The sequence below is a fragment of the Callithrix jacchus genome, chromosome 10, assembly GCF_049354715.1.
Source record: "Callithrix jacchus isolate 240 chromosome 10, calJac240_pri, whole genome shotgun sequence".
Classification (NCBI taxonomy): domain Eukaryota; kingdom Metazoa; phylum Chordata; class Mammalia; order Primates; family Cebidae; genus Callithrix; species Callithrix jacchus.
In genome coordinates this window covers 63,591,726-63,609,609 of record NC_133511.1, presented here as the reverse complement: position 1 = coordinate 63,609,609, position 17,884 = coordinate 63,591,726, and the positions used below count along the sequence as shown (strand labels likewise).

General features: G+C 38.8%; 1 protein-coding gene and 1 long non-coding RNA gene across 4 annotated transcripts in view; one reads left to right on the top strand and one right to left on the bottom strand.

Annotated features, from left to right (window-relative positions):
- The window catches only part of LOC128929139 (uncharacterized), a 41,949-nt gene extending 41,530 nt beyond the window's left edge, over positions 1–419 (top strand). The window contains exon 3 of the long non-coding RNA XR_008475145.2: positions 286–419. This is a non-coding gene — a long non-coding RNA (uncharacterized LOC128929139). The remainder of the gene's footprint in view (positions 1–285) is intronic.
- Positions 1–17,884, bottom strand: part of PAK1 (p21 (RAC1) activated kinase 1) — a 97,346-nt gene that overhangs the window by 14,204 nt on the left and 65,258 nt on the right. For all 3 annotated transcript variants that reach the window (XM_078340154.1, XM_078340155.1, XM_078340156.1), the window contains 5 exons: positions 15,207–15,381; positions 13,063–13,126; positions 10,045–10,093; positions 4,396–4,508; positions 379–496 (listed from right to left, as the gene is read on the bottom strand). In XM_078340154.1, the coding sequence (XP_078196280.1) occupies positions 379–496; positions 4,396–4,508; positions 10,045–10,093; positions 13,063–13,126; positions 15,207–15,381 (519 nt within the window). The remainder of the gene's footprint in view (positions 1–378; positions 497–4,395; positions 4,509–10,044; positions 10,094–13,062; positions 13,127–15,206; positions 15,382–17,884) is intronic.

Sequence of the window (17,884 nt, the reverse complement as noted above, 5' to 3'; positions counted from 1 at the left end):
TTTATTTTCTTCATAGCACATAAATAAAGCAAGAAAGCAGAATAAAAATGATTGCAATATATGCCCATATAATAGAGATAAAGGAATATATTATAATGTACTTAGAGTGGTTATCTTTAAGATTGGAATTACGAGTAATGTTTTAAAATATATACTTTGCTTTTTCTACAATGGGCAGAATAAAGTTAACTTTAAAGGAAAAAACCATGGTTATAGAAATGATAAAACACAGGTACAATACAGGAATGATAGGAATGTCAGCACTAATTTCTACCACTTCCATAGAGCCCAGGCTGAGATCTCACTGGAGAGGGAACTTCAGGAGACAGGAATATGGAGGCAGCTTTCTACCCAAGACAGCTTGGCCCTTGGCCTTACCTCACGGCACACAGCTGCAATCTGGCCTTCATCCATGCAGGTTTCTGTCACCACGTCTGTCAAGGAGCCTCCAGCCAAGTATTCCATAACAACCCATAGCTCATCTCCCACAAGGTAACTGCAGGAATACAGATAAAGGGTGAGAAGGAACAATCAGAGTACACTGAGCCACAGCACTGCATTTCAAAGGCTAAGTATATACACAGAGTAAAATTATGTCTTAGCACAAAGTAAAGTAAAAGGTTCTTTAATTCAGGGTAAAGCAGAATCTAGGGGACAGAATGACTAACTTCGAATCTCTCAAGGATGCTCCTGGAGAAAACCAAGCATACATGTTCTGTGAAGCCCCAAACGGCAGAACTAAGGTCACTAACTTAAAATGACATAATAAAATTATATTTCATCACAACACAAAGGAAGACATCCTAAAATTAGAAAGACTGCCACAATTCCCACACCTCTAGAAGCATCCAAACATTGCACAAAGATGGGATTTAGAGTCCATGTTACCCAAAGAAGAGAGAGCTACTAAACCTCCCAGAGAGTCCTACCAGATCTGAGATCTATGAGACCAAGTATTGAGTCTTGTTCAAAACTCTATCCCAAGAGTCCAGCATAGCAGATGCCAATATTTACTGAATAAATCAATGAATAAAAGGTAACTGTAAATATGAAATGAAATAATGTTTATAAGTGTCCCTTAAAAGCTGCAGAGTGTTGTATACATAGTCATTATGCTGATAATTGACCTCTATTTGAATGTCTGTGATTCAAGAATGGAAGGAATTTAGCAAGGGCTTACAGAGCCAACGCCTTCTGATAAGCCGAGACTATCATTTAGTAAGGTATTCCTGGAGAGATTATGGACTGACATGAGTTAGAACTGATAGTTTCGCTCAGGAGTTGGATCACTCAGCCCTATTACATGATAAATAAAAAGGTCACTTAGCCTATCTGGTCAATGTTTCCTTACTATAGAATCAGACGAATAAAAACAAGGCAAGCCTAGAACCCTAAAGTCTTCTGCCAGTCTTGGACATAGAAGCTGGACATTTCTTGCATTGGCTTGAACTGTGTGGCATCATCTTACCTTCATCCTGATATTGGGAATACTGCTGGACAGATGTGGAGACTGTAGGAAGATTTTAACAAGTACACTCAAGCAAAGGGTAAGATTTGAATTCTATTTTTTTTTTTTTTTTACTACTAATCAGGTGCTCTTTCCATAAAACCCAGTGTTCTGATTTATGATTTTTTAATGTCCATGACAAATAAACATGATAGACTAAGTCTTTCTTCAACAATCTCTTCTGAGAGAGAAGACTATGGGGACTTGAACTCTATGGTCTGAATGTTTGTGTCCCTCAAAATTTGTATGTTGAAAATCTAATCATTAATGTCATTAGGAGGTGGGACCTTTGGAAGGTGATTACAACATGAGGGCTCTGCCCTCATGAATAGAATTACTGTCATTATAAAAGGGACCACAGAGAACTGTCTTGACCTGTCTACCATGTAGGGGACACAGGAAGACAAAATCTAGGAACCAGAAAACAGGCCCTCACCAGACCCTGAATCTTCTGCCACCCTGATCTTAGACTTCCCAACTTCCAGAACTGTGAGAAATAACTTTGTGTGATTTTTAAGCTACCCAGCCTCTGAAATTTTAGCACCCTGGGACTAAGACATGAACCAAAAGACAATGCAGGATTGGATAAAAAGTCCTCCACAGGCATGAGCCTATTTCCTCCCTGACAAAGAATGCACATTTACATCTTCTTACTCACACACAGGAAAAACAACTATCAACCTGAACTGAGTGGGGGAAGAAATATGAGGGTCTAAATGACTATCTCTGGCCACTGACAAAGCAGATCCCCTTTTCCTGGGCCTGACATGTCATTGTCAAAGCTAAAACAATACAGACCAGATTCAGTCTGTCCCAAACACTTTGTGGCTACACACTGTGTCAGCATATTTTCAAAAATTCAGTCTCAAAGCTAAAGCCCCAGAGCATCACATATTGATGGAGTTCATCCATATATGATGAAGTTCCCCTTTGGGACATCTCACAACAACCACAGACCCTCATTTGCAACATCTTCACTGAATGCTCAGGTAAAGGGCAACTTCTTCTATGATCTTACAGAGGTGTATTTTTTCTATAGCAGACCAGGAGCTATTGGAGGGCAAAGATAGCATTATTTACTTCTGATTTCCAGAGAAAAAGCCTCTGGGAATACCAGTAAAGGTATGATTTTTTTTTTTTTTTTTGAGACGGAGTTTCGCTCTTGTGACCCAGGCTGAAGTGCAATGGTGCAATCTCGGCTCACTGCAACCTCCACCTCCTGGGTTCAGGCAATTCTCCTGCCTCAGCCTCCCAAGTAGCTGGGATTACAGGCACGCGCCACCATGCCCAGCTAATTTTTTGTATCTTTAGTAGAGATGAGGTCTCACCATGTTGACCAAGATGGTCTCGATCTCTTGACCTCATGATCCACCCGCCTCGGCCTCCCAAAGTGCTGGGATAACAGGCGTGAGCCACCGCGCCCGGCCAAAGGTATGATTAATAAACAAATCTGTAAGTCTTTTAATCCTACTCCCAGAATACAAATTCCTTCAATAACATGGTCTTATCATGTAGATGCTTCCACTGACGGATAACTCACCACTATGTGAGACAGGCCATACTCTTACTGACAGCTTTCATTTTTCCATATCCTGAGCCAAAATCTAATACCCCTGTCACCTTTGGTAGTTTCCAAGAGCTATATCTCTGTCTAATACGTTCTGAAAGAGATGATAAGGTACTAACTTTCAGAGGATTGTTCAGACCCAGTCAGGACCCACATTAAGGAGACAGAGCAGCACAAAGAAGGTTTTATTCTTTCCATTATTGGGAATATCAAAGTTCAACTCCTTTCTTCTTTAAGGTAACTGAAGCTTACTCATGTTTTAGATGTAGAACAAGAAGGCACCCTTATGAAATCTACCAGTAACAGGAAGAGGTAGCTGGTCACGCAGTATGAGAGGTAAAGAAATCAGAGTCCAAGATTTAGTACAATTTTACCTCCACCTATGATGTCTCTGAACCCTGGGCAAGAAGCTTAACTTTTTTTTTTCAGGTATTGGAGAAAACAATATATATAATAGAAAGGGCATTAATACTGGTGCTAGGAATATCCAAATTCAAAACCCTGCTTTGCTGTTTTCTGGCTTACTACTCTTGGACAAGTTATTAACATCTATAAACCTCAGTTTCCTTGTCTGTAAAATATGGATAAAAATCCCTACCTCACAATGAGATATTGTTCATGAAAGTGCTTGGTACAAAGTAAAGCCCAATACAAATATTATCTACAACCACTGTTACTATTTTGAAAAACACAATTTTGATAAGCTGGAATCATGGGCTTAAATAATAAAAATGGGACTTATTGAAGATAGTCAAAAAGTTCTACATTTCCAGTTTAATGCAAGTTTATGTAAAAAAAAAAATCAGAAATTTTAGTTGACTGTAAGCAGACATCCTAAAAGATAAAACAAGAATGAAATCATTAAGCTATGTTGAGTTTAGAAGGAGTCCCACTCTCCCCATAGTGGTCATATCTCAAATAAAACATCTAGTTTTGAGCACAGCATTTTAAGAGAATATAAACAAACTAGGAGTTATTCAGAAGGATGAGCAGAATAAGGAAAGATTTGGGATGTAAAATGAGTTAAGGACCTAGATGTTTGACTCAGCAGATGGTCTGGTAGGTTTCCCTTAGGCAAAACAAACAGTACTAGGATCAACTGTTAGAAGCTTTATAGTGGTAGAGTTCAGCCTAACACAGAAGGATTTTCTAGCAATAAAGGTGTCCGGCATTACACAGAGACAAATTCAGAGAGCTCAGCATCACAGAAGACTCTTAAATGGAGGCAGTTCTGAGTGCTGACACTGGCCTCTTCTCTAACAGCTTCACTACCAATCAGTCCCAAAGCCCTGTCCCTCTGATAAGACCCACTACTTCATACCTGTCCAAGTAATTCACAATGTTTGGGTTCTTGTTTTCCCTCATGACCAGGATCTCATTAATTATCAGCTCTTTCTTGGGCTGCTGCTGAAGATTCATCTGCTTAATGGCCACCTGAAATCAGAGTATATTCATTGTGCAACCAAAATCATTCTCATTAACTGAGTACCTACTAAGTACCAGACCTTAAGTACTCAGGAAACAAAGATATAGTCTTAGCCCTCAAGTAATTCACAATTTGTCTATGTAGACCAGTGGTCTTCAAAGTGAGGTCTCAAGCCAGCATCATCATCATCTAGGAGCTTGTTGGAAATAAAAACCTCAGGTCCCAACCCCAAACCCACTAAATCAGAAATTCTGTGATGTAGTAAGTCCTCCAGGTCATTATGATATACACCAAAGTTTCAGAATCAAACTTTGGTGTAGAAAAATACTTTAAAAAATTCACAATAGAAAAGAGATGCTATATCAGAGGTTCATACAAAAATGCTACCGAAATACAAAATACAGCAAAAGCCAAGAACTCTTTCAATCTGGCCAGGTATAGATGTTTCATAAAGGGGGAGGTGACTTTCCAAACCTGATGTAGAAAGATAAATCAGAGTTGACCAGGTTAAGAAAGAAGACAAAAAGAGGATGAGAGCTCTATCTACAGAAATAAAAAAAAAAAAAAATTCCACACAACATGAATGTAAGGTATACTTTAGTTGCTAAGGCACTTGGTATCCATTCCTTTCTATGTGTCAGGTACTATTATAAGGTGTTCTCAAATTTGTTATTTCATTTAACATTCAAAGACACCTTGTGTGCTAAGTATTATTAATGTTTCAACAGATGAGGAAATTGTGTTTCAGAGAGGATATGACTTACACACACAGCTATTCAATAGCAAAATTAGGATTAGAACCCTCAAAAGGGATGCCAAGTTATCCTGTACATGTAGCCAGATTAATTCACCCCCCACAGTATACATACAATAACCTTGTTCAAAAACTTAGATGGCTCTTGGTTGCCTAGAAATGTTTCTCAGTACAATATTCAAAGTTCGCATGATCTGGCCCCTACCTTACTTCCAGCTCTATTCCTTCAAAAAGGAGTGTTCATGGAGAACACGCCATGTTCTCCCTGATATCTAGTCCCTTTTCCTTTGTTCAGAATCTTCTCTACCTCTGGAATAGCCTGTTCATTTCCACAAAAGCTACTTATGCTTTGTATCAGGCCAAAGGAAACTTCATTCTCCAAACCCAATATGCCTTTTCCCTTCTTTAAAGTCCTATAAGATCATATTTATCCCTCTCTTATGGAACTTACAACTTGCTACCATGTATAATGACTAGTTAGGGGTGTGTAGTGATTGAAAGCCCAGAATCCCCAATGCCAAACACAGGGTTTTACACACATAGAGCTGGTGCTCGACAAATGTCTGCAGAAAGGAAGAAGGCAACAGAGAAGTCAGTAGGTTGGTAAGTACTTTGTTTTTAAATAAAAACAACAAAAAACTAGCAATAGGCTCCTGTATCCCATAGGAATATACTTTAAATTACTTGCTAAGTGTTCATTTTCTAGAGCTATTTTCTCTTTTTCCTGCTTAGTAGACAAGAACACGAACATCTAATAGAACTAACTTGTCTTTTCAGAAACAGCAAGAAGTATAAACAAGGAATGATTCAAACTTTTATGTGACAAATCCCTGACTCTATTATTTCTTCAAGTCAAGAATGGACAGTCTTCTGCAGAGACCAAATTAATCATTAAGAATAGAAGTAATTCTGTTAAAAAATCTGATCACCTCCATTCCCTGCCTCAAGTAAGGAAAAATTGCTTTGGAGTGGGGTTTCTTGTTAGGTCAGGCTTCTGGTCTGGCTGTAGCTCTCTATAACAGCTGAGCATTAGTTTTTCCCAATATTTGAAAAGCAACATGCTGATCTAACGATATTAAATATAGTTAGCCCTTATCACACACATTAAGGACTGGAGCCAGAAGAATGTCTTTGGAGTTACTCATGCCATCTTGGAGGATGGGACACTGCTTATGAACCTCACAGTGGTCACTGCTGGCAGCAGCAAGGGAGGAGAGGCAGAAAGAGACTACTAACATGGAGGCTGTTTCTCTCTCTCTCTCTTTTTTTTTTAGAGATGAAGTCTTGCTCTGTTGCCCAGGCTGGAGTGCAAAGGTGCGATCTTGGTTTACTGTAACCTCTGCCTCCCATGTTCAAGTGATTCTCCTGCCTCAGCCTCCTGAGTAGCTGGGATTACAGGCATCCACAACCATGCCTGGCTAATTTTGGTATTTTTAGTAGAAACAGGGTTCCACCATGTTGGTCAGGCTGTTCTCAAACTCCTGACCTGGTGATCTGCCTGCCTTGGTCTCCCAAAGTGTTGGGATTACAGGCGGGAGCCACCACGCCCAGCCAGGCCTAGCTATGGGCTAGGCTAAGTGTCCTTCAGCTAATCAGACCTCACCTGATAGGAGATAGCATTCCTATAAGAGAAAAAGGACTGGTCTTGAACTCTGAGGACTTAAGCTGAGGACCTGACTGTCACTTACTGACCTTGACCAATCACAAGCTTTCGGAGCCTCAGTCTCTTTATCAATGCACTGAAGTTAATTGCAACTTTGATTCTCCTCTTCTCAGGATTGCTTAGAATACCAAGTGAGACAATGGCCAATGCATTACATATAAGTAATAAGTAAATAATTTAACCAATAAAGTTAGACAACAATGAAAATGGTAATCATAGCAATAAAGTATTTAATAAGTACTTGGCACAGCAACCACTCTCCCACCACTACTGTGTGCCAGGCTCGGTGCTAGAGGCCCTACTTATATTATCATAGTAAAACCTTACAACTCTGCAAAGTAAAAATTATGACTTGTATTTTCAGGTAAGAAAACTGAGGCTAAGATTTGCAAGAAAATTCTAAGGTCATAACTAATGCCCATAGGTCCATGTAACTCCAAAGACTCTTTCAGTGTGTTATACACATTCTCTCTAAAAACATGCTTGAAAAATAATTGTTGGATCTGTAACTGGAAGACTTCCCAGCACTAACATTCTTCCTATATGTGACACAATAGCTCTGCCCTTCTAAGCTAGATAACCCCCAGTAAGCACGCACTGGCAGAGACTGAGAGCATCCTGCCAACTCCACTAAAGATTTATACTCCTTGGTGCAGGAAATGAAGTGTTCCTGACCACACTGCATTAGCCACCCCAATGGACTCCCTTCCATTCATAGTTTTGTAACCACAAGGCAGGCACACAATGAATTTAAATTTCTCTTTCTTCTGGCCAGCTTCTCACACAGTCAGCCTCCAGGCCTTCCAGGAACCACCGCCATCACCTATCTGCCTCCCATCAAGGGCTGTAAGGCCTGAGAGGCCAGAAACATGACAAGAGACTCTAGTATCTAACCTCAGCTCTGTTGTGCTCTTACAGCCCAAAACACATAGGATTAAAAGTCAAAGATTCTAATCTAGTGCCTGCTAATCGCTGACAGTACAACTTTGCAAAAAAGTTATTTATACATCCTGAGCCTCAAATTCCTGAGCAGTAAAAAAAAAAATAATATTACCTACCTCACAGAGTTCTTTTCAGGATTGGTATAGCCTTCTCTTTTTTATCTCTGCATCATATTCACCATCATTAAAATGCCATGATAATACTATCCTTCCTTCCTCACCATTATTTTTACTTTAAGGCAGATTCCTGTCAATATTACAAGACTTTTATATGCACACAAAGGAAATTATGGTCTCTTACATTTACATATGATTTTAATGTCTGAGAACTTTCACAGAGTTCTTAGCATAAGGTGTGGCATAAAGCAAATGCTTTGTGGAATACATACATATGTATATGAGTAAAAATGAATAAATATGAGTATGTAGTTCATAAAGTTTATAATGCATTTTCACATGTATTGCTTTACTGAATTATTTTTTTTTTTTTTGAGACGAAGTTTCACTCTTGTTACCCAGGCTGGAGTGCAATGGCGCGATCTCAGCTCACCGCAACCTCTGCCTCCTGGGTTCAGGCAATTCTCCTGCCTCAGCCTCCTGAGTAGCTGGGATTACAGGCATGTGCCACCATGCCCAGCTAATTTTTTTTAATTTTTTTTTTTTTTAGTAGAGACGGGGTTTCACCATGTTGACCAGGATGGTCTCGATCTGTTGACCTCGTGATCCACCCGCCTCGGCCTCCCAAAGTGCTGGGATTACAGGCTTGAGCGCTTTACTGAATTCTTTCAACAATTTTGTGAACATTTTATCATGTACATTTTATAAATATATAAAGTTCAGGCTCAAAGAGGTCAAATAACTGCTCAAGGTTATATAAGCAGCTAAAGGCTTATAAGCATGTAGGTCTTTGGATTCTGACGTCAAAGAACAATGAATAAATCCTTAACTGTAATAATGATTTTTAAAAGTTGGCTTACCCTGAGTAGAGCCTTAATATTTGGCTTTAACACTTTAAAAACTCATGAGAGCCTAGTGAGATATGTATTGCCCCTATTAACTGTGACTTCTCCAGGGTGCCACATGGTTTCAACCACCAAAAATATAGACACACGTTTCAAGCAGCCTCCCTCAGAGAAGCCCAACTCTATTTTCATTGGAAGAGGGGTGCCTCTCTCAACTGCTGTGTTCCAGTACTCTTTGAAGTAAGTACTTCTTCTGGACAGCTGCCATCCACAGCTCACTGGCTGACACTCCTCTGCAACCAAATACTAGAATACAAGGAAACCTCGAGTACTCTATATTCCCTTCATAGCTTCCTTTTACTGAAGATAAGACCTTGGGTCAGCAGGATTTAGCAATAATGTCAGAGTTCTCCTGGCTTAATGAAATGAGAGGGACAAAAAGCTGCTTCCATATAAATGAGGATTTCACTGTTCAGTGGAAAGTAAAGTTAGAACCAGTATATTAGAAATCAAGAGACATGGTTTAAATCTCCGCTACATCAGATTTCTCTAACAAGCCCCAAACGTGTATAAAGCAAATATCCACCTGACAATCAGGCAGTATCCAATTTCTTTTTTCTTTCTCCTTGAATATTACTAATTTGTAAGTAATGTTCACATCCAGTCAATCATCTAATTCTGTCAAACCTACCTGCTAAGTATCTCTCAAATCCATCCACTTCCTTCCATCTAATTATGTCACCTTAGTCCAAACCTTAAGTTTCATCATGTTAGCCTGCTATTTGGCTCTAGTATACTATAGTAAGAAACTAGAAATGTTCCACCTGGGCACGGTGGCTCAGGCCTGTAATCCCAGCACTTTGGGAGGCTGAGGCAGGCAGTTCACCTGAGGTCAGGAGTTCCAGAGCAGCCTGGCCAACATGGTGAAACCCCATCTCTACTAAAAATACAAAAATTAGCCAGGCGTGGTGGTGGGTGCCTGTAATCCCAGCTACTCGGGAGGCTGAGGCTGGAGAATGGGAGAATGGCTTGAACCCAGAAGGCGGAGGCTGCAGTGAGGGGAGATCACCTTTGCACTCCGGCCTGGACTACAGAGTGAGACTGTCTCAAAAAAAAAACAAAAACCCAGAAATGTTCCTATTGATCTAAGAAGGGCGAAAAATTAATCCCAAATAAAGAGAAATAGTAGAACTGAAGGAGCAACACTGGGCAGTGGATACTTACCTCCTGTCCTGTGGCCACATCCATTGCAGTGTACACGGTACCTGAAGCACTGAATAGTAGGTGGGAGAGAAAGAGGGAAAAAAGCACAGTGTTCAACGAAGTGATATTTGTCAAATGCAGCTCTACATACAATCTGGCAGTGGGAATCTAAAAAATAATAGCAGTAAAAATAATTCTCTCCCTCTAGCTCTCCTACTCTTATATTTAAGAAGCCATAAGTGGTAGTCAAGAGAATGTAGGCTGTAGTGGCCAAGAGACCTGAATTCCAACCTGGTACTTCTACCTAGTGTCATCTACTAGGCAGGATATTGAGAAAGTTAGTTAACTTCTCTGAGCTTCACTTTCTTCATTTGTGAAGTGGACATAAGAGTATATAAGAGAATTTCAATTGATTAGTTCATGTAAAGTACTTAGCCAATTGCATGACATATAATGGATGTTCAATATATACTAATTTCCTGTTCCTACTTGCTTCCCTCCTCTCCTCCATCACCCTTGGCAATGGCTCTAATTTCTTGTGGCTTCAAACTCTTCATCTATAAAAGGGAGAAGATTAGATCTATGATTTTCAACTGCAGGGTGAGAGGTGAAGAGAAAGGGGCCCTGGGGAGAATTTCAGAATGTGTTTGGGGATGGGGTGGTGGGTCTTATATATTTATCAAAAAGAAATATGGACTTCTGGGGTGTCAGTAATGTTCCTTTTCTCAATCTGGGTACTGATTACATGGGTGTGTTCACTTTTTGAAAATTCATTGAGTTGTACACTTACGTATGCTATCTTTAGTAAACATTTACATTAAAAAACTCTAAATAGTAAAAAACCATAAAAACTTGAAGAACCATATTGAATAATCTAAAATAATCTCAAAGAGCCCTTCCCACTCTGATATTATAGGATACTATGACCCTTTAAAATAAAATAATGTTTTTCAACCATTTATTCCATCAATAGGATATGTGAGTTTTGTTTTCTGTAGTTTGTATTATAAAAGTGGTTTTTAGTTTTCATTTTTCAAACATAAAATATTAAATATACTCTTTCAAACATATATGCTCCCAGAAAATATGATAGTGCCTCTACCCCACCCCTAAGGTAAGACCAACCCCACTAGACACATGTATGTACACATATGTATGTAAGTATATACACATTCATATATACAGACAGAGAAGGGGTGAAGAAATGCTAAAAATAATGCTAGGAAAGTAATCACGTCCATTCAAAATAACTAAAACCCCCACTTTATGCTTATTACCATAAACCCTGTATATTTGTAAGTAAGTAATTTGTAACATACACTTGTACCTGTACATGCCATATGTTAGGTACATATAACGCAATTTGAAGAAAATTAAAATTCTGCTCTATTGCAAGAATGCTTCCTAGGCAAGCCCTGAAATTATAATTCCTTGAGAAGTCAGGTCAATCCAGGGGGAAAAGTCACTTACAAGCATGCCTTGCAGCTAGAAACTATGGTCACCAGCTCCTTAACTATATCACTCTTTAGTTGGGACCAGAGTTACATGCCTGGAAACTGTGATTATAACATATTAGCTATCAAATAAGGATTGGATAACTTGCACGGGCAGTTATTTCTTCACTGCCTGATTATCCTGTCCCTAGCCTACTTCTGTTATAAAGCTGGTATCTGTCTTTCTATCCCATCCCTTCCTAATCCTACTAGATGTACTATTCTTAAAGGACAAACATGCCCAAGCCTCAGGGGACTGGACATTTGGAGACTGTCTCCATGATTGTAAAGTTCTAGAAAGCTACTCAGGCCCAGTGGCTAATACCTGGTAATTTCTAATTTGAATAGACATATAATTAGACATATGATTCCAAGTCCAAAATAAGAATCTTAAAAGAAATTCTTAAGGTCTTAAAAAAGAAATAAAAGCAAGCAAACATTACAATATTACTAATTCATCATATTGGTGTGGCACTTATATTTTAAAAATTATGGAATGTGGAAACATCAGCATAGGTGCTTAATAAATATTTCATTCTTCCCTTAGCACTAACAGACCTGCCAAGTAAGCAAGGAAAGAACTTGTGCAGATGTTGTCTGTTTATAAATAGACAGACGTTGTAGATAAATACCTCAAAAAAAATGTCACAAAGTTTTGACCCTCAATTTACAATCTCTCTTCCTTAATTGTACAGGAAGAAAGTCCAGAGAAGAAACCTGACTTGCCTAAGCTTGTCTATGTACATTTCTGCTACATTCTTAATATCTCAATCTCGCTACCTAAAGGAATACCATCCCACATTACTCTGAGGCAAGCAAAATAATTTTTTCTCAAGGTGTTAAATACCTTATACCAGTTCAGACTCACAAAAGCCTGTCTAGTCTGAAAAACAGTGGAACCAGAAAAAAATGAGATCCACTCAAGCCCAGAGTTGTTTTGAGGATTAAACAATGAATGCAAATAACACATGTGAACTGTAGAATACTGTATAAACATAACCCTATATTGTGCAATCTTTTATCTTATTTTCAGAAATTTTTGGGTGCATAAAGCACACAAGAGGAACTCAGTTAAGATTTGCTGAATTCATTACACTGAAGGCAGCATACAAGATAACACAGAAGGAGGAATGCCAGACAATAAATTCTGGTATCTACTTAGAAAAACTAGTAGAAGTGTTTATAGTTCTGGGTCTTCCATTTTATACTAGTGCTGGTAGATCTCAGCACTAGGACAAAGAGGGTTCATCTGGAAAAGCAGAGTTGTAATTTGGGAAGCTGGTTTTGTGCTAAGAAAAAAAATCATTCTCTCACTGTCACTGCAGGAGTATTTTTAGCAACATGGTCAGCTAATGGCACATCTTTCATATTAAGCATAATTCTGCCAAATCTGAAGTCAGCCTAACATAACAACTCCAGATGGGTGAGCAGTAAAGTGGAGAAAAAAGAACAAGATTTATCAGAGGGAAAACAAAAGCAAAATCATATATGCCAGCACACACACTTCAAAGTCATTTTTCCAGAGAAAGAAAATGCCCCTACTAACCCTTGTCCAATCTTCTCAAACCGTGTATATTTCTTCTTAGGATCGCCCACACTCACTATGCTTCCTTTGAAAGAAAGAGAGACCATGAATCATTTTTTCCCAAATCAAGATACAAAAAAGGTCCTACATTTCCCCAACCCCTGGAGTTGGCAAGGATTAAAGAACTACCTCCAACAGCCAAAAAGCATGCTAAATAGGCCCTCAGCTTTTCCCCCGTAAGTCCCAACCAAAAGTTTCATCTCTTTAACTGCTTTGATTCATAGTAAGCTATCCCATTTCTAAACTCCTAAAAATCTATGCATTCATTTTTTAATTAATCCATTCAATAAATATTTACTCATTTAATATGCACCAAGCCATATGCTGAGGTAGGAATGAACAGATGTGACACAGTCAAGGCAGTCCCTGCTCTCAAGAAGGTCAATTTCATGGGAGAAGACAGATAAGCATGAAGTTCCATGAAAATATAATTGCTGTGATAAATGACAAAAGGGTACAGAAAGAGGCACCAAAAAAAAAAGAGAGAGAGAGAGAGAGAGACTGGAAAAGCTTCAGAAAGGTGATATATAGACTGATTTCTACTTTAACTAAGTAGGAGTTAGCCAGAGAGATAAGTAGAGAAGAGGTTTACAACAAAGAATACTTCAAGTGCAAAGACATAGAGGTTTTTCATTGGGTATTACAACGTGTATTTTAGGGATGGGGAAATTGAGGCCCACAGAAGGGAAGAAGATACTTCCCCAAGGTCACACAGTAAATTGGTGTCAGAGCTAAGATTAGGAGTTTCGTTTTTAGTCTCCCAGTCCAATGTGCTCTCCATTAATACCCAAGTACTAAAAATTGGTACTTTTCATATAAATTACCTCATTTGATTTACAAATGAGACAAGTATTAACATCCCTATTTTAAAAATGAGAAAAATAAAGTTTAGAGGACAGTAGAAAATTGCCCAAGACACAAGTCAGTGGCTGGGCAGAAGCTTCAACTCAAGTGTCCTACCTCCCAGACCAAGTCTGTTTTCCATAATTCTAGGTATTATTGTTAAAAAAAAAAAATTCTAGTTTAGAGAACAAGACTATATACAGGAGTAACTAGATAACTAGACAAGTGGCTTTTCTTACTTTGTCATTTTATGAGGGATCCAGAAAAGGGCAATTTTTAAAATAGTGAAAATTTTTTTTAAAGTCACACGGGAATTAATCAGGAAGAACTAGAGAACCAGAAACCTTGGCTTTGGAAAGCAATGCCAGTTTGCAAATGTCACCAAATCAGTCACATCAAATCCTCTTTGGAAGTAAGTAGATACAGTGAATAAATTAAAGCCCTTGTCAAATGATTCTTCCAAGCCCACAGATCAACCTAGTTCTTCCTTCTAATATGAATTCTTTTGCAGTTTATACAGAAGTAAGCTACCCTAACATACCCCCATTTCTGGCAGCTAAAGAAAGTAAAATGGAAGTTTCCACTTGACAGCAAGTACATGCTCTACTTACAGGAACAAAAACTTATGTTCTAACCTTAGCCCTGTCACTTTTTAGCTGTGTGATTTTGGCCAGGATGTTTAGCCTCCCTGAGCCTCAAGTATCTTAATTACAAAAATTAGGACCATAATGCTTTTCTTCACAGGGTTAACAAGAGAATTAAATTTTTAAAAGTCAAGAAAATATTTTGCTCGTCATTTGATACATACTACAGGTTCATAAAATGTTAACTTCCCTTCCCTCTTTTCCTACAACCAAGATGGCAGATCTGTCTTCTCCTAGGTCAATGGCAAAACATCAATAATCAATCAGAGTGCCCTTTTCCACTAGGTCCTCAGTCTTTCTCAACATGGCATTCTAGACTATTCATTAGAGAAAAACTATTTGTTATCTCTATAATCCATGCCTAGGGGCAAAGGGTGCCCTACCCTCGAAGTGAGCTATTCACACTCTCTCCCACCACATCTTCATTCTAACATAGTATCCAACCAGGGCTGTAAGACATGGAAGGAAGGTGCAGGGGCAGGGTAAGAAGCAGTCTGTGGCTAAGGTACCAAGCATGGCCAGACAGCCACATGGACAAAGCCTAAAACCAAGAATCTCATCTCTGTGCTTGACCAGTCATGGAGCAAAGAAAGGTTCAGAAAGCTACAAATTCCTTACGTAATTTCTCCAAGATCTCCTCATCAGACATTTTAGGCTTCTTCTTCTGCTTCTCAGTATTCCGGGTCAAAGCATCTGGTGGAGTGGTGTTATTTTCAGTAGGTGAAATGGGAGATGTAGCCACGTCCCGAGTTGGAGTGACAGGAAGTGGTTCAATCACAGAGCGTGTGTATACCTGCATTATTAGTGCAAAATTTTGGCAAGGCCAGCCTTTGTTAGCATAGGGGAACCTCTCCTAGATGTGAGGTTAGAACATCCACAGAACAAATCCCAATAAACTCATCCTTTCTCCTATGTCCAAATTTATATTACGCCTCCTCTGTGCCCAGGCCCATCCATTCTGGGTAAAACGGCCTTCCTTGCTCTCCCTGTACACAATAGAAGTGAGAATCTCAGCACTAAAGATATTCAATAGAGGCTAGACAACTATCAAAAGAAATTAGTTAAAGACAATTTTATTAGATAAGTATCCCCTTCATCTGTAACATTTTATGCATCCCCAAGCTAAAAGAAATACCCTGTATTCCCAGAGCACTTTGCATTAGTAGCACAACACCAACTTCTATTGAGTTACTCCCTCCTTACATCCTGAACCCTTGCAGGGAAGGAACTACTTTTGTTCTTCATCAAGAGGCAGTACAGTGTGGTAATTTAGAACACAGACTCTGGAACCTGACTGCCTGAACTTAAACCCCAACTCTTTATTTTTACCTTCTACATGACTTTGGGCAGATTACTTAACTTCACTGTGCTTCACTATCCTCATCTATAAAGTGGTGATAATAATGACACCTATTTTATGGGGTTGCTATAGGAGTAAACTGATTAATATGTGAGGTAATCAGAATCATCCCTAGCAGACATTAAGCACTCAAATTTTATCTTTCAAAAATATTAAATGTTCTATTCATCATTTACATAACAAACATTTACTGGGAATCTACTTGTCTCACCTTGTATAAAATGCTACTCCATCCTCTCATTCTTATAAAGGAGGTGAGAAAATCATAAGTACAAGAAAGGGATAAATGTCATAAAGAAATGAGCAAGCTATATACTACTGAGGTTCAGAAATGATTGTTAAGTTATGCTTCCTTTCTCTAGGGGATGCTTCAAGGTATTTATCAGATTTTATCATAAAAATATCACAATTATTGTTTGCATAGTCTATAAGCTGTATAAGGACAGGGAATGTGGGTCATTCATCCCTGAGTTCCTCCACCTAACCACTTAACAAAAAAGCAAGGATTCAGGTAAATATTTGGTGGAATAAATGAATAAACAGGATCCTTCAGCAGGATCCTGAAAGATGGATAGGCTTCTACAAAGAACAGAGGATGATTTATCTATGATGATCATTTATCTGCAAAGATGCAAAGCCATTGGCAGCAGCAGGACTCAAACCCACGGCTCCACAGACACTAAAACCTACTAAATCCTGCACCTTGGACTGCTTGACCACGCTACCTTTTGACTGGATGGGCTTTTAATAGGTGGAAATGGGAGAGAACTTTCCATGTAGTGGGAACAGCAATAAGCCAAGACACTAAGATCAGAGGCAATGGCTTCTTTCCTGATTACTACTCTAGTATAATGATTGCTCAATTTTCTATTCTTGTACCTGTAGACAAACTATATCCCAGGCACCTAAACCTATACTTTCATGCCTTGACCTCTTTTGCCTGTCCTGATATGTCTCTTTGAAGACAGCTTGCCTTTTCCTTCTCTAATAGTCTCCTTCTCTGGCTTCTAGCACAGGTTTACACATACAAAAATACCACTGTGCTATGATGCAAAACAACCTGGAGTTGGGGGTAATTACCTGCTTTCAAATCCTGGCTCTTTAGTTTACTAAGAGACTGGGCAGATCAATTCACCTCTCCAAATCTCAGCTGCTTCTTATATAAATTAGGAATTAACAATACCTTTTTAGAAAGAAATGCTATGAAGATTGAATTTATCAATCTATTCATTCATTCAATATTTACTGCCCTCTGATATTTACCCACCTCTGCAGGTGCCAAGAACTATGTTAAGCACTAGAAATAAACACATATGGATATCCTCTACTTTTTGAGGTGTTCATGGCTTACTGAGAAAAAAAGTCTTAAATGAACATGTTTACAAACCAAAAGAAACCATATCAGTGTTAGCAACTCTCCAATTCTGAAGCCCAATTTTCCTTAAGGTAATTTTGTGACCTACAGAGAAGATGATTCCACAGATTCTAAGTTCTCATCCTAAAAGGTCATGTAATTCCTTTGAATTTCCTACACGGCATCTCCAATAGTCATTCAATCAATTTCTGTTTGAACACCTCCCTGAATGCTGTATTACAGGGGCCTTTTTCTTTTCTTTTTTATTTCATGATCACAGAAGTTAAGTCCTAGATGATTCCTTCATCATGGAGCTCTCATTGTAATAAAAAGCATAAACAAATACTAGTAGAGTATCATCTGATGGTAGGTCATTGCTCAGTGATGCCAAATCAAGTAAAGGGCACAGGGACTAGATTTTTCAAATCAAGGGTAGAGGCACTATGGCTATTCTGAGATGCAGGAACCTCAAAGGAAGTTAAACAGAAATCACTGCTAACATCCGGCACCAAAATATACTCCTGATGCCCAGCATATTAATAGTGCTAATGTATTTATAAATTCTCTTGGGTCTTTCAGTAT